The 14,383-nt window shown below is 37.2% G+C and overlaps 1 protein-coding gene across 1 annotated transcript in view; it reads right to left on the bottom strand.

Annotated features, from left to right (window-relative positions):
- Nucleotides 1–14,383, bottom strand: part of Slc5a12 (solute carrier family 5 member 12) — a 47,635-nt gene that overhangs the window by 13,759 nt on the left and 19,493 nt on the right. Inside the window, exons 7-10 of the mRNA XM_006980814.4 lie at nucleotides 14,234–14,363; nucleotides 13,210–13,298; nucleotides 10,542–10,654; nucleotides 4,845–4,912 (exon numbers count right to left, since the gene is read on the bottom strand). Of these exons, the coding sequence (XP_006980876.1) occupies nucleotides 4,845–4,912; nucleotides 10,542–10,654; nucleotides 13,210–13,298; nucleotides 14,234–14,363 (400 nt within the window). The remainder of the gene's footprint in view (nucleotides 1–4,844; nucleotides 4,913–10,541; nucleotides 10,655–13,209; nucleotides 13,299–14,233; nucleotides 14,364–14,383) is intronic.

Here is a 14,383-nt window from a genome sequence, read left to right as displayed (position 1 = left end):
TATTCATACAACTATACACATATACATATACAACTAAATGTGTACATGTGTGTGCATAGGTTTAGAAAACATCAATTCAGGTAAATTGCATTGGTTGAAACTATTTTAACTTGTTATAATAGCAAAAGGACTTTTTTCTTTTCACTTTCTTAGCATGTACAAGGCCCTGGGTCTAATTCCCAGCACCATAGAATTTATTTTGTTTGTTGGTTAGTTAAGAAATTTACTAAATCAATACAGCTCTATAACTTATTTTTCATATCCTACATGGTTCATTAGTTGATTGAACTTGATTTGAAATTTTCTGTCATTTATATAATAACAGTTATCTGGATCTCAACCCATGCCACTTCTGAGATACTGAAGAATTCTTCAGTATTTGGAACACTGTGAAGAGGCCTCTTCCCTTTTATTTCTTTTTACATTCATGGCTCCATCTCTTTTGAATAATAAGAAATTTTGAGTAAAGCATTTTAATATCTCTCGTTTTTAAGTGACCTGAATGAACTGGCTTAGAGTTCATGTAATACCTATACTATAAACATAAGTAAAGACAGATTTTCTGCAGTCTCTATAGCTTCGTACATGTAAGTGTATGAGAAATGTAAGAAAAAAATAGCAGTTTGGAAAGACTGAAAAAGTGTGCTTTCAGCATGAAGAGTAGTTCCTTCTGAGAGCCAGGATGCAAATTCACTGAAGAGTATACACACACATGTGCACAAACAACACATGTCAAGCTACTTTCTCCACAGCACTTTTTATATCTATAAAAGGACCATGGGGATTTTATATCAGGGCCAAGCTTTAGAATGCCCCCAAGAACTTGCAAAAGTTTGTATGTTAGGTGCCATTCATATGTCGGTCAGCCAAGGAGATCTGTCTGTGTACTCCAGACAATGCCTCCTTTAATCCTCACACTCACCCAGTTCAATAACAGTAACCAAAATTTTTAGAAAGGAAACTTGGAGCTAACAGAAACGCATTCAAGTCTATTTTCGTTTAGAAAGTTCAGATTTGTCTGGCTTTAAAATTTTACATTTTCTTTCCCAAAAGCAGTCTTTTAAAAAAATATTAAGAGTCAGTCTTTTTTTTTCCCCAGACAGGTGAGACAGTTGATTGGCTTGATCTGTTTGGGAGGCATCCAGGCAGAGGGACCTGGTCCTGTGCTCAGTGCATGAGTTGGCTGTCTGAAACCTGGGGCTTATGCAGAGGATGCTTGACTCAGTCTGGGAGGAGGGGACTGGACCTGCCTGGACTGAGTCTACCAGGTTGATGATCTCAGTTGGGGGAGGCTTTGCCCTGGAGGAGGTGGGAATGGGAGGGGAGGCAGGAGGAGGGAGAACAAGGGAATCGGTGGCTGATATGTACAACTGAATGATATTGTAAAATAAAATAAAAGGAAAAAAAAAGGAAGGTAACAATTGAAAAAAAATATGTGAGAGACTGTGCCTGCACTTTATACCTTTGAGGAGGAGGGAATGGAGGGTGGGCTGGGGGGAAGGGGAGGGGGCAGGAGGGGGGAGAACAAGGGAATCTGTGGCTTATATGTAGAACTAAATTATATTGTAAAATAAAATTAAATTAAATTAAAAAAAACAAAATAATATTAAGAATGCAAATCATCATAATGCCTTCCGGGTTTTACTTAAAGGAGAAAATGGTTTTGAAAGAATCTATCTTTAACAATTAGACTGTTTGAATTCTTACTATACCCTGTCATATATCTCCAAGATTTGATGAACTTTCTGTTATTAACTTGTTATCATTCAACTTTCACTCTCCTCTTGCTATGCAAAAATATGCAAGGCCAAGGGCTCTTCCCATTTCCTTCGGCTGCAATATAAGTGCTTTTCCCAGAAATATGAGCTGCAAAATAATTTTGTGGTGGTTTGAATAAAAATGGCCTTCATAGTTCCATAGGGAGTAGTAGCACTATTAGGAGGCGTGGCCTTGTTGGTGTAGGCATGGCTTTTTTGGAGGAGGTGTGTCACTAGGGGGTGGGGTTTAAGGTCTCAGAAGCTCAACCTATGCTCAGAGTGGCACTCACTTTTCCTGATGCCTGTGAATCCATATTTAGAACTCCCGGCTCCTTCTCCAGCACCACATTTGCCTGTATGCTACCATGCTTCCCGCCATGTCGATAATGGACTAAACCTCTGAACAATGAATCAGCGCCAATTAAATGTTTCCCTCTGTAAGAGTTGCAGTGGGCCATGGTTTCTCTCCACAGAAATAAAACCCTAACTAAAATAGATTGCTTTTCCAGATTCATTTTCAGACAATTTAATTCCTATTTTACCTTGGATAAGACAGGGGCATGTACAATTAAGTTTCTTTTCTCCTGAGTCCAGTCATTTAATATTTGTGGTATTTCTTTGCTGGTGGTAGAATTAATTCAACAATGTTGTGGCAGCTGAATTTTGAAGGTTATTACTAGCTATCAAGAGAAGAGTCAATAAAATCTGAAGACATTCATCTCCCTTTGAGGAGGGGTGGCTTATAAAGACAAACTTGCAATGTCTTATGCCTCAGAGCAAAAAGCAACAGAAAATCAATCCAAGAGTCTCTATTTTTAAACACATATACATTCAAATGTTCTCTTGTGTATCTGTAGTCTACAAAGGCAACAGACTTCCATTTTTACATTCTTTTTGTTGTCCTTCAGTATGTGTAATCAGAAGCAAGCTCAAAGCTAGTCTAACCTAGGTTCTACTTCAATGCCCAGAACCCATCTGAGCTTGTCCTACAACTGGAGGACAGTGTCCAGGATTTTGTGCTTCAGCCCTGGAGCTGCTGACAGGGCTTGTGAATGGCATTTAGCTATGCTGGGCCTAAGCTTGTTTAAAATGTCAAAAGGGCATCTCATCATACCCACCTTCTGGACTTTTTTCTGGTGAAAATGTAATGTAGACTCCAAAAGAAAACTCAGAAAAGTGTTTAAGCACGGTGATGTGTACTAGGAGTGGCCCTGAACTGCCCAGTACTCTCACTGTTATCTGTCTGTGCTGTGTCCTGCTAGGGAGCTTTGATTTCTTTGCCATGGCTTCCAAATGCTAGAGTGCTGTAAAATCTGGAAAGACCTGCTTGAGTTGAGATAAAAACATGTCTTCAAACTGTTCCACCCCTTAGCAGAATTCCAGGTAGTTCTATGGCCAACAGCATACTGTGTAGAAAGACATCTTGCAGCATTTTAACTCTCAGGGATCTTAGAGGTTTTTGAATTTTAATCATAATTAATCTCATCATTACTTCTTTGTTTAATCCCTTCCTCTTCTAAAAGTAAACTGGATAAAATTTTATATATTTACTTAGTTCACACATGACATTAGTGAATGTCAGAATGTGGGACATAAGAAATGAGCAGTAGATTCAAAACCAGAGAGCAAAGTACTACAAAGCAAGGGTGCCCCCAGGAAGCTCTCCAAGGCCCTCATCAGGGGATGAGTCTTTCTACTCTCATCTGATCCCTCCCTGCATCCTCCAGCATCATACTATTTCAAGTGAAACAGCTTTACTTATCATTAGATTTCCCACAGCCTTCAGTACCCTATGTGCTTGATCTTAGGGAAGGGAACATCATATGCATAGCATTTTTCACATGGGACCTGACTGTGGAAATTGTCTCCCTTGGAGCATTCACAGGTTGAAACTTTTCAAGACATACTTTGTAAATTCCTACACTAAAACAATACATAAAACTTTAAAACCAAACAAATAAACAAAACACCAAACCAAAAACAATCATTGAAGAAAAATTTATTTAGCTTTTATGAAGCTGAAAGCTGTGGCCACTAGTATCACCCACAAATACATGCCCTAAGTATATTGTGGTTTTGTGAACAAGAAATTAAACCTGGTTCTATCATTCAGATTTCTGAAACTTTAGTTTTTGTCTGCTTCCATATGTAAAATCAGAATCTGAATATTGATTTACTAAATTCAGCATAGCTAAGCTGATTTATAGTGAAAATAATAGAATTACATCTGCCTTTATTTGCTCAAATGTGGCAAAAGAAATTAGTGGATCATCATAGACCAGTGGTTTTCCATCTTCCTAATGCTGTGTCCCCTTAATACAGTTCCTCATGCTGTGGTGACCCCCAACTATAAAATTATTTTCGGTGCTACTTCATAATTGTATTTTGCTAAGATTATGAATTATAATGTAAATATTTTTGGAGACAGAGGCTTGCCAAAGGGGTCGCACCCCACAGGTTGAGAACCACTGCCTTAGAGATGCTCACCCCACCTGAAAGACAAGATAGGGGGTTCCTTTGGTAGCCTGCCAGCATCTATGCTGTGTGAACCGTTTGGTACACTCTTTAACCCAATCAGGTCAGTTGAGCCAAATTCTCAGCTGAACAAGGACAGAGGGATGAGTCCAGCTATCTTAACTCACTCACTTTAGGTACCATTTCTATCCATCAGTCACTGGGGGTGTCCTGGCCTTCTCTGGTGCCTACAACCTTAATTACAAATGATCAAAATGCAAAAATCTCTCAAAAAATAATTCAATTACTCACAGTATCATTAAATTGGACAGGATGATTTTTTTCTTAGTAACTACTGATCACAGTGAAAAAGAGAAAACAAAGGCTCTTAAGAGAGAGGGAATGGGAGAACACATGTCCTACGAACTGAGAAAATAAACCCACTGCAAGCCATCCTATTACGACTTTACCCTTCAGAAAGTAATTTTGGTTGAAATTTTTATGTATGGTTTGTTTGGATCTGGTGTCCGCAAATATTAATATTGGGCCTTGGAGTAATCACACAAGGCTTTAGAAAGGTTTAACTGAGGGAAGTGTGCTGTGAAATCAAATGGTTTTTCCTTCTTCCATTACCTGCACAACACTCCCCATGAAGGATGCAACCACAGCCATGGAGGTACACATAATGCCAAACAAGAGACCTGAAAGAAAAAAACCATATGATGATATGTTCTCCTGAGGATATCCCTGAGCACCCAGAACTGTGTCTTGAATGAAGGACTGAAGAAGGAGAACCTTCTCTGCACACAGACAGCACAGTCTCTGCCTAGCACTTCAATAACTGTTTCTCAGGGCAAATGAACTGGAGTACAGGATCAAAAGATTTCTATCTATCATTCCAAAAGTCTGTCATGTGAAAAAACATGAATGTGAAAAGGGCTCAAGCAATATCAAACTCATTAAGTGGACACCAATTCTAGGTCGGCCACTCTCCAGGGATAAGCAGAAGGAGAAGCAACTAGACTCTTTGAGATATGGATAGATTTTTACCTTTTATGTGGTAAATCAGCATTAACACACTGATTCACAGGATCAAAAACCTGAAAGCTTTTCTGGTTTTCCCCTTGGTGCTTTATTCATAACCTTAGTAATGCTATAGTATTATTACAATTAACAATTGATTTGTCTGTGTATCAACATAAGGATTTATTTGTTTATACAATAGCATAAGGAACTTCAGGTAGCACTCTTCTCTGGTACCACAGAAGCTTGACATTTAAATTATTGTATTGTTATAATGACTTTTAAAGATGATGTCTTCTTTTAAAATAATAATGGTTTTTACACATTTCCATTTTTAAAACACCCTAAGAGTGTGTTCCTATAATAATTCATCAACAAAATAAGAAAGAGAAAAATAGTGTCAGAGATAGTAACAGACACAGTGGCAGTTTTAGTTTTAGTATTCTTAGCCAGTATGATTGCTAGTTTTAACAGCCAACTTGACAAAATCTAGAATCACTTGGAAGGGAATCTCAGTGAGGGATTGTCTAGATCAAGTTGGCCCCTGGGTATGTCTATAGAGGATTATGTTAGTTGCATTAATTGAGGTGGGAACCTCTTCCTTCCACACATACACATGCTCACATGTGCATGTTTGTGCGCGCGCGCACACACACACACACACACACACACACACACACACACACACATACACACACACACACTGTGGGTACCACCAATCTCTGGATAGAAGATCCTAAACTATATAAAATGGAGAGAACAAGCTGAGCACATCAGACATATACTCATTCTCTCTGCTTTTGGCTGCAGAGCTAACTGGCTATTTCAAGTTCCTGCCACTTGACATCCCTGTAATGATGGACAGTAACCTGTGAGCTAAAAATGAAGTCTTTTTTTTCTAAGTTGTGTTTGTTTAGGCTAGTTTATCCCAGAAGAGGAGATGAAACTAAGACCACTAAATATCCAACCCAGCTGCTGATATTATCTTGGTTCAATTTTACTGGATTCTTGCCATAGGTTGTGAACTTTGCCAGACACCATGGTTGTAAAGTCAAAACTTTATTCTTGACCCAAAGAGTTCACATTCTGAGAATGGACTCCACTAAAGGAATCCAAAGTGTATCCAAAATTAATTTCTCAAGAATTGTACTTGTGGATTTTGTTAGTGCTACATCAGATCCAATGATGAGACAACACAGTTACAGAAATAAATTCTTCAGTCATACTTTTCCATGACTATTTGCCAGTAGCTGGGGATTGATTGTACTGGATATACCACCCATTCACCCTCTGGGATCTCTAATTCATGTAGTGAAAAAAGATCCACAGGCTTCACCCAGTTAGCAAATACGATTGCATCCATCTAATCTTGTTCAAGCATAAATAAAGGAAAAATGTATGCGATCATCCCACCATCTGTGCTTAAATGAGGCCACAAGGAGTAATGAATATAATGAATATTTCTGGAAATAATCTACCAAATAATCAGGAAAATATCACCTAAAAACTGGCAACCTCAGTTACTACAGAGATTATATAGGCTCATTTAAAAAAAGAAGCATGAGTACAAAGAAAAAAACATAGTCAACTAAAACAATGCACATACACACAAAATCCAATACCACTAAGTTTATATGAAAATAAATTCAGATGCAACACCAAAGCATTTCAAGTAAATTTGAAACCTTGAGAGTTGACAAAGCACATCTACTGAAGAACAACGAGTATGTTTCTTAAAAGGATTTTACAAGATTATTCTTAATTATCTCACACTGAAGCAGCCCAGGATATATGCTAATGAACAGCAGTTGATACCCAAATCCATGATTTTGTTTTCCTACATTCACCTAAGCACGACTGAAGTGTAGGAAAAAGAAATATTGTAACTATATTGAACATATACAGACTTTATAAAGTCTGGGTCACTGTGAAGTTCTATTTATATGAAATTCTAGAAAAGTTAAAAATCTACATTGGAAAAACAAAATCTGGTAGTTGATTGTCTCTGGGGGAAGCTAAGATGAGAATGATGAGAAAAGCCAGGGGAAAACTTTCTAAGGTAACGATCATGATGACATATCTTGCTAAACAATTGGGTTTCATGGTAGATGCATGTGTTGGTTAGTTTTATGCCAACTAGACACAAGCTAGAGCTATTAGAGTGGAAGGAGCTTCAGTTGAGAAAATGCCTTGATAAGATTGGGCTATAGGTGACTTATAGGGTATTTTCTTATTTAGTGATTAATGTGGGAGGGCCATGACCATTTTAGACAGAGAGATACCTGGATAGGTAAATGGTCCTGGGTTGTATAGGAAAGCAGACTGAGCAAGACACAGGGAGCAAGCCAGTAAGCAGCACCCTCCACTGCATCAACTCCTGCCTCCAGGTTCCTGCCCTGTTTGATTTCCTGTCCTGACTTCCTTCTACAATGGATTGTGATATGGAAGTGTAAACCAAATAAAACCTTTCCTCCCCAACTTGCTTCTTGTCTTGGCATTTCATCACAGCAATAGTAACCCTACTTAGGATAATGCATTTGTCAAAACTCAACAAATATGTATGTAACAGCTTTCCATTTCATCATATGCATGTTTTATATTAAAAACTTTGAAACATATATTAAATTCTAGTTAACAATATACAACCTAAAATAATTATGGAAAATAAAATGGCATGTGCAATTTACTTTTAAATAACTGAATGATATAATGGATTCTTAAATTGACAAAGAGCTGGATGGATATGTGAAAAAGTTCAAAGAAATTAATGGAGTATCACATATTTATATCAGAGGTTGATATATTGCCACATTTTTTATAATAAAATGTAAGGAACAAAACATAAGACCAAAAATAAAAATAACTATTGCTAAGAGATTTTTATTTGAGGAGAGTTCAAAGTAATATTGAGAGAAACATGTATTTTAAGTATGCAGAGGAAAAAACTATGACAAAAAAAGAACAAAGAAAAGTTAAAGATAAGAGAAACAAGCAGCCAAAATGAGAAGAATAAAGAAGTGGATAATGAAACTGCTACTACATACAAAAATCATATCTCCATAAAAATCAACTTAAATTTTGTGAATAGACAAGATTTGGGTGAACAGCTGTATATGATCTTTGCAGAATAAAAACAGGCAAAAAAAATACAGTAATTTCACATTACTATCCAACAGTTTAGGAAATGTTGTGTGGTTTGTGGCCATACCACTCTGAATTTAATACCTACTCTGAACTTGGTAGCTAAGCAGGGTCAGGCCTGGTAAGTACTTAGATGGGAGAAATTATTATGAGGAAATCATACCATCCACAATATCAAGAAAAAGAAAAAGAACAGGAGACCAGAGAGAAAGAAGATATGGAGAAAAGAATAAAGGTTTGAAGGAGATAATTTGAAGTTGCAGACCAGATAGTGCAGAGAAAGTATCTGTCATTGTTAATGCGATCTGCATCTTTAAAAAGAAACCTCAGGGTCAACACTGGGACCATCTGAAAGCTTCCCTGAGGGGAGGACTCCACCCATCAAAGGCTCTAACTGTGGGAAATGAAAATATTTTTCAAAGCAAAGATCCGGGGGTGACAATGCTGTTGCAGAGTTCCACGCTTGCAAATAACTGCCCAGGGTAGAGTTCTCTCCCAAGGTCAACAGCTAAGGTGCCCAGAGGACCCCAGAGCTGTGGTCAGCCACAAAGAAGGAAATTTGTCCTTTGCTGGAAAATGGATGGAACTGGAGAACAGAGATGTTATGGGCAGTGAATGTGTTCAAAATACATGACAAATGAAAAAAATGTACTTATGAAGCTCATCACTAGGTACAATAACTATGCACTATAAAAGTAACAAGAATATAAATGAAATAAGTAAGCCGTTGGAGAATATATTATGTAATCATTGAGCTCCTATGTTTTCAAAGCACACATAAGGAAATGCACAGTGCAGATTGCTACAGGAAAACAACCAGAAACAGAATTACGTAGGTATAATTTTACTTAAAACTAAATTGTTTTTCTAAATTACTGCACTTTCTATATTGAGCATATGAGATACATAACTTATTTGTACTTTGAAAGCAGCAAATTTGAGGGCTGGAGAGATAGATGCTTGTTGGTTAAGAGTACTTACTGCTCATGTATAAAACATGAATTTGGTTCCTATCACCCACACCAGGTAGCTCACAACTGCCTGCAAGTCTGGTTCTAACAGATCTGACTCCCTCTTGATCTCTATGGGCACTACACTTGCAAACCTTTACACAGACATAAACATATACATATAATAATCAAAATAAAAATAAAATTATAAAAAAGCAGAAAAGTCTGTGAAAATGTAATTCAGTGTGGTAACTGTTTCAGTGATTGTAATATACAGTTTTTAATAATTAAAAATCAGTGAGAATTTTATTTTTATATGTAGTATATTTGAACCATATTAATCCACCACTGTCTCCTTCCAACTACTCCTGGCTCCTCCCCAAACTTTCCTCCCAACTTCAGGTCCTCTTTATTAATTTTTAGTAACCTGCTGAGTCCAATTAGTGCTTCCCATATACTCATGTATGTCAGAACATCCACTGGTGCATGATCAACCTATTCTTATAGCACCAAGAAAATTGAATCTCTCTCACCTAACAACCATCAACTGTCAATCATCTATATCACACCATTTGCCCTTCAAGCTCAGGAAATATCTGGATAAGTGGGCAGAAATATTATAAGAAACAGACGTTGGGGAGAACTGGAGCAAAACTGTGTCATTTGTACATAACAGGACCTCTGCACTCATGAACTCACAGCAGCCATAGTTGATTGCATAAGATCTGTATAAGATCAAGCCAATCAATGCAACATTCCAGAATGGATGGATGAGCAACAAACAAGCCCACATCTCTAGCTAAGTAGATAATATACAATTTTTTATTTAAACAGGAACATTCATCCCCTTAGAGTACATTAATCAGAGTTTGGTTTCAAGGGATAATTATTAGATAAAGTGGTCAGTCATACTGAACAGTGCATCTCTTCATGTAAAACGTCTGGTAAGATCAACTCAGCATTATCAAGAAACACTACTATGAAGATATTAGAGCGTAAGGTACCTGAAAAGTAAGACCAGAGCAAAGTGAACTAGCTAATCATTCTTTCCTAGTATCCTTCTGATAAGATATTTGGAAGTATGAGGATCTACATGTCTGTGTCTCAGCATGCATTTATGTCTACTCATGCTTCCTGAACAGCACATGCAAGATTTTGATATTTGGACCATTTAAATTTCATAATATGGAGTGGAATTTCCACCAGCTATACCTACATAAGCCTTTACTGATCCAGGTACTCATCTTGTCGGAGAGATGTGGAAAACAGCTCTTGACAAAATCCTCAAAGGTCACTGTTGCTAAGGCATTGATGCTGGCAGCCACTGTGCTACAGAAAGAAAAACAAATAAACAAACAAGAAGACACTCCGAACTGAAAGGATGAGTTATATGTCAGCCTTATTATCCAGGAGAGGCAGACAACATACAGCCTTGTAAATACAAATACCGATATATGTCCACATTCTAGAATTCAAGGAACTACATGGCCTGTTTACTCATCCTTCAAATCTTTATCTATGAAAATACTCTCTGGAAGAAACTAAATTTTCATATTACAACTCAAATTAACTTCCCTTGACAATATGGTAACAAACAGAAAGTAATAAATGGAAGGACTTTTCACACGTATTATACCAATGTGTGAGCATGTGTATGTATATGTGATGGGGGTGTCACTCAAAGCTTGAGCAGAAGTAGCAAAGTAGTGACTATCCTAACCCAGAAATAAGTACAATTTTCTATTAATTAGCAATATATTTCTCTATGTATCTGTTTATTCATACATTAGTGTTGAAATCGAACGTCATAGTCCTTGCAATCTACCTGAGAATACAGACGTTCAATAACCAATTTGCAATTTAACAGAACTGTAGAATTATAATGAAGGACAGTGATAAGGTGCTGTGACACTGATAGGAGATGGTCCCTTTAAAAATAGTGGTTAAGAAAGGCAGGGAAGAGATTCATGAAAAGTGGGTGAAAGCCCTTGGAGAATAAAGGGCAAATCACGTCCATACACATGGAGGTGTGAAGGTGATCACTGCTTTCTACAGCCTGAAACTTCCAGAGAGGCTGGAACGGAATCAGTGAAGGAGAAAGAAGAAGGAAGTCCGGAAAGGAATAAAGACCATAACCAGATAGCAACACTGCTCTCTTTCTGACTTCACAGAATTGTCTTGATAGACCCATCAGAGAACCAGAAAGTTGGTGTTTTCTTTGCAAAATACAATGAAAGCTTATTTAAATTCCTCACAAAGAGCAAGAATCTTTGAGTTAGTTCAATAAATAACTAAAATAAATTCAAAATTACCATCCCAAGAATGGTTCCTTCTAAAGAGTATAATAATGGTTTCTAAAGAGTATAATAATGATTTCTACTCCAGTTATTTGTCATTGTTCAAAAAGCATAGTTATATAAGAAGACAAAGGAATATAACTAGTAGAAAAAAAGGAAAACTCAAAGAATATTGGGGCTTTAATAATTTGAGGGGAAAATATCCCAGAAAATCAAGCAGAAATAATTGAGATTAAAAAAACCCACAACGTACCAAAAAAAAAAATGTGCAAAAGAAAACTAATCACCAGCCTCAGCCCTAACACACAATACTATATGTTACAGTCATGAAAAGCACTGACATCATAACAGCTGTAGACCATGAGAGAAACACAAAAAAGAGTTTATAAGATATTTCAAATGTATAGAAGAATTAAGATTAAAAAAAAAGTAATCTTTCAAGTCATTGGTGGAAAGATGGCATATTTACTAGAAAATAAGACAAATGGCTGATCATTTTAAAGGGAAATATATCCCATGCTCTACTTAATTTTTATATCACATATATAGGATAGATGATTCAATAATTTAAATAGTTTATAACATAATAAATATACTCTGTTATTCCTAATCATAGAATAGATTCCCTTACTGAACATATTATGAACCAAAAAAAGATAATATCAAATGTGATTTTTAACTTCAATATCTCAAGGATTGCTTGACGATGAGGCTGCATGATGCAGGGTTATGTTGCTGGAAATAATGCTTTATAGGACAATGTAATGGAGTCATAGCAGTAGAGTTGAAGCTGCAATGGAGACTCAAGGAAGACAGAAAAGACAGCACCATGCACTGGTCATTGGAATAAGCTATGAGCAGCTGGAAAAGCCAGCTTGAGTCATTGGTCATGTGAGCTGCAACAGCAAGGACACAGAGTCAGGACTTCTCAAACCCTTAGGAGCCCATCTTCCACTCTAATGATCCCCTGATAGAAGACATGGAACATTAGATTTAATGCCTGCAGTTCTGGATCTTAATCTTGGCTCTGGCCAGTCACCCCCTTTTGTGTGTGCTACCAGAATTTGAAAGTTTAAATTTTCTTTTTGATTTTTTTTTCATGTATTCACTACTGAGTTTGCCTTGACTGTAATGGCGAGACTTTAGGCTTTTGATCAATGCTGAAACAATGAAAACTCTTGGGTCTTTTATAATGGAACGAATATAGACAAAGTTGAAACAATAACCAGTAAGTTTTAAAGTAGTAGTTAAAAATACACCTGCCTTAGGCCTCCACAGTTTACTTACTATAAGTTAGTTGTATCCCTCATCCTTATTAAGTCTGTTTCCTTATCTGCAAACTGGTGAGAATGTGAGTGAAGATTCTTCTTCACATGTTGTGTGGTACCAATGATCAATGAGAAATATAGCATCGCAGCAGGCAAAATTGGCACTCAGTAAGAGCTCAGTAGACAGCTGATCATGACCGTCATCATTCCTGTTGGTTTGTCATCACTACTACCATCACCATCATTATCATTGTCAGTCAGGTCATCATCACCACTACCACCACCATCATTACCATCTTCAGCTTGTCGACATACTAACCTCAGAGTTCCACTAAAGGCACAAGCCACAAAAAGTCCCGGCAGCCCTGGCATAGTGGCAAAAATCTCCATGACAAAATATGGCATCAACTAAAAGAAAAGAAGCAGAGATAAAGGGGGAGGGGAAAGGAGAGAGAAGGGGTCTGTTAATAGTTATCACAGCAATGTCTGAAATGTTGGAATATCGATTCCCACAAAAGGAGATGAGAAACTTACTTCCCAGTATCTTCAATGTGTGGATTTTACTTATCTACTTTCACTGAATTTATAATTAAGTTCTAAAATCCAATCCTTAACATATGTCTTCAGGGGATCTAGGTATACCCAGCTTGTGAGAAACATGACAATGTGTCATAACTGAATTCATATGGAGAGAAAGGGGAGTGAATGCTTCCCATGAGCATCCTGTCTCTGAGTTTTCCAAACCACATCTAGTATTCTATGCTTTCATGATATATTTGTGTTATGCTGGGAATATTTGATAACAGGCATTGTGAGAATAAGAATTATTTGTTCAATTTTATTTATTTAATGTTACTTTGTTTAATTTTTGTGTTTTTGAAACATGATCTCATACAGACCATGATATCCTCTCAAAATCACTATGTAACCAACCCTAGCCTTACACTCCTGATCTTTCTGGCTCCACTTTTAAATGCTCTAATTCCAAGTACATAATACTGTGCTCATTTTTGTTCAATATTCAATTAAAGAAACAACCAGCCCAGACTACTTAGAAAAGGAGTATCAAGTATTATCAACAGCCAAAGCCATGGGTTCAAGCTGACTTTTTGCTAACGCTGGTCTGTCTTCAGACTTTGTCTTCATGAACAAAGGGAAGTGTCCTTTTCCTGCAGACCCACTTCTACATATTAGATGCACTGTGTAATGTCACCCAGGAGTTCAGGTAAGAAACCAGAGGCTTGTGCTTGGCAAGTGAGTGAAGGTCCAGGCAAAATAAAGACTGTGCCACTTCTACTCAGCATAATCCAGACATTCTGCTGCAAAACCAAGAAAATGCATACCTGGTCTGGTGCTGAAATAACTCCAGAAGTCCAAGGGTCGCAGTCTTTGAAGTTAGAGTACATGATCAAACCAGAGAAGACAGCGCACACCACAATCAACCAGAGACCCAACAAGTTGAAGTACAAGGCACTGAAAGAGGGACAAAGGCC

This window comes from Peromyscus maniculatus, chromosome 4 (genome assembly GCF_049852395.1).
Source record: "Peromyscus maniculatus bairdii isolate BWxNUB_F1_BW_parent chromosome 4, HU_Pman_BW_mat_3.1, whole genome shotgun sequence".
NCBI classification, from domain to species: Eukaryota; Metazoa; Chordata; class Mammalia; order Rodentia; family Cricetidae; genus Peromyscus; species Peromyscus maniculatus.
This window is presented reverse-complemented; position numbering and strand designations above follow the sequence as displayed.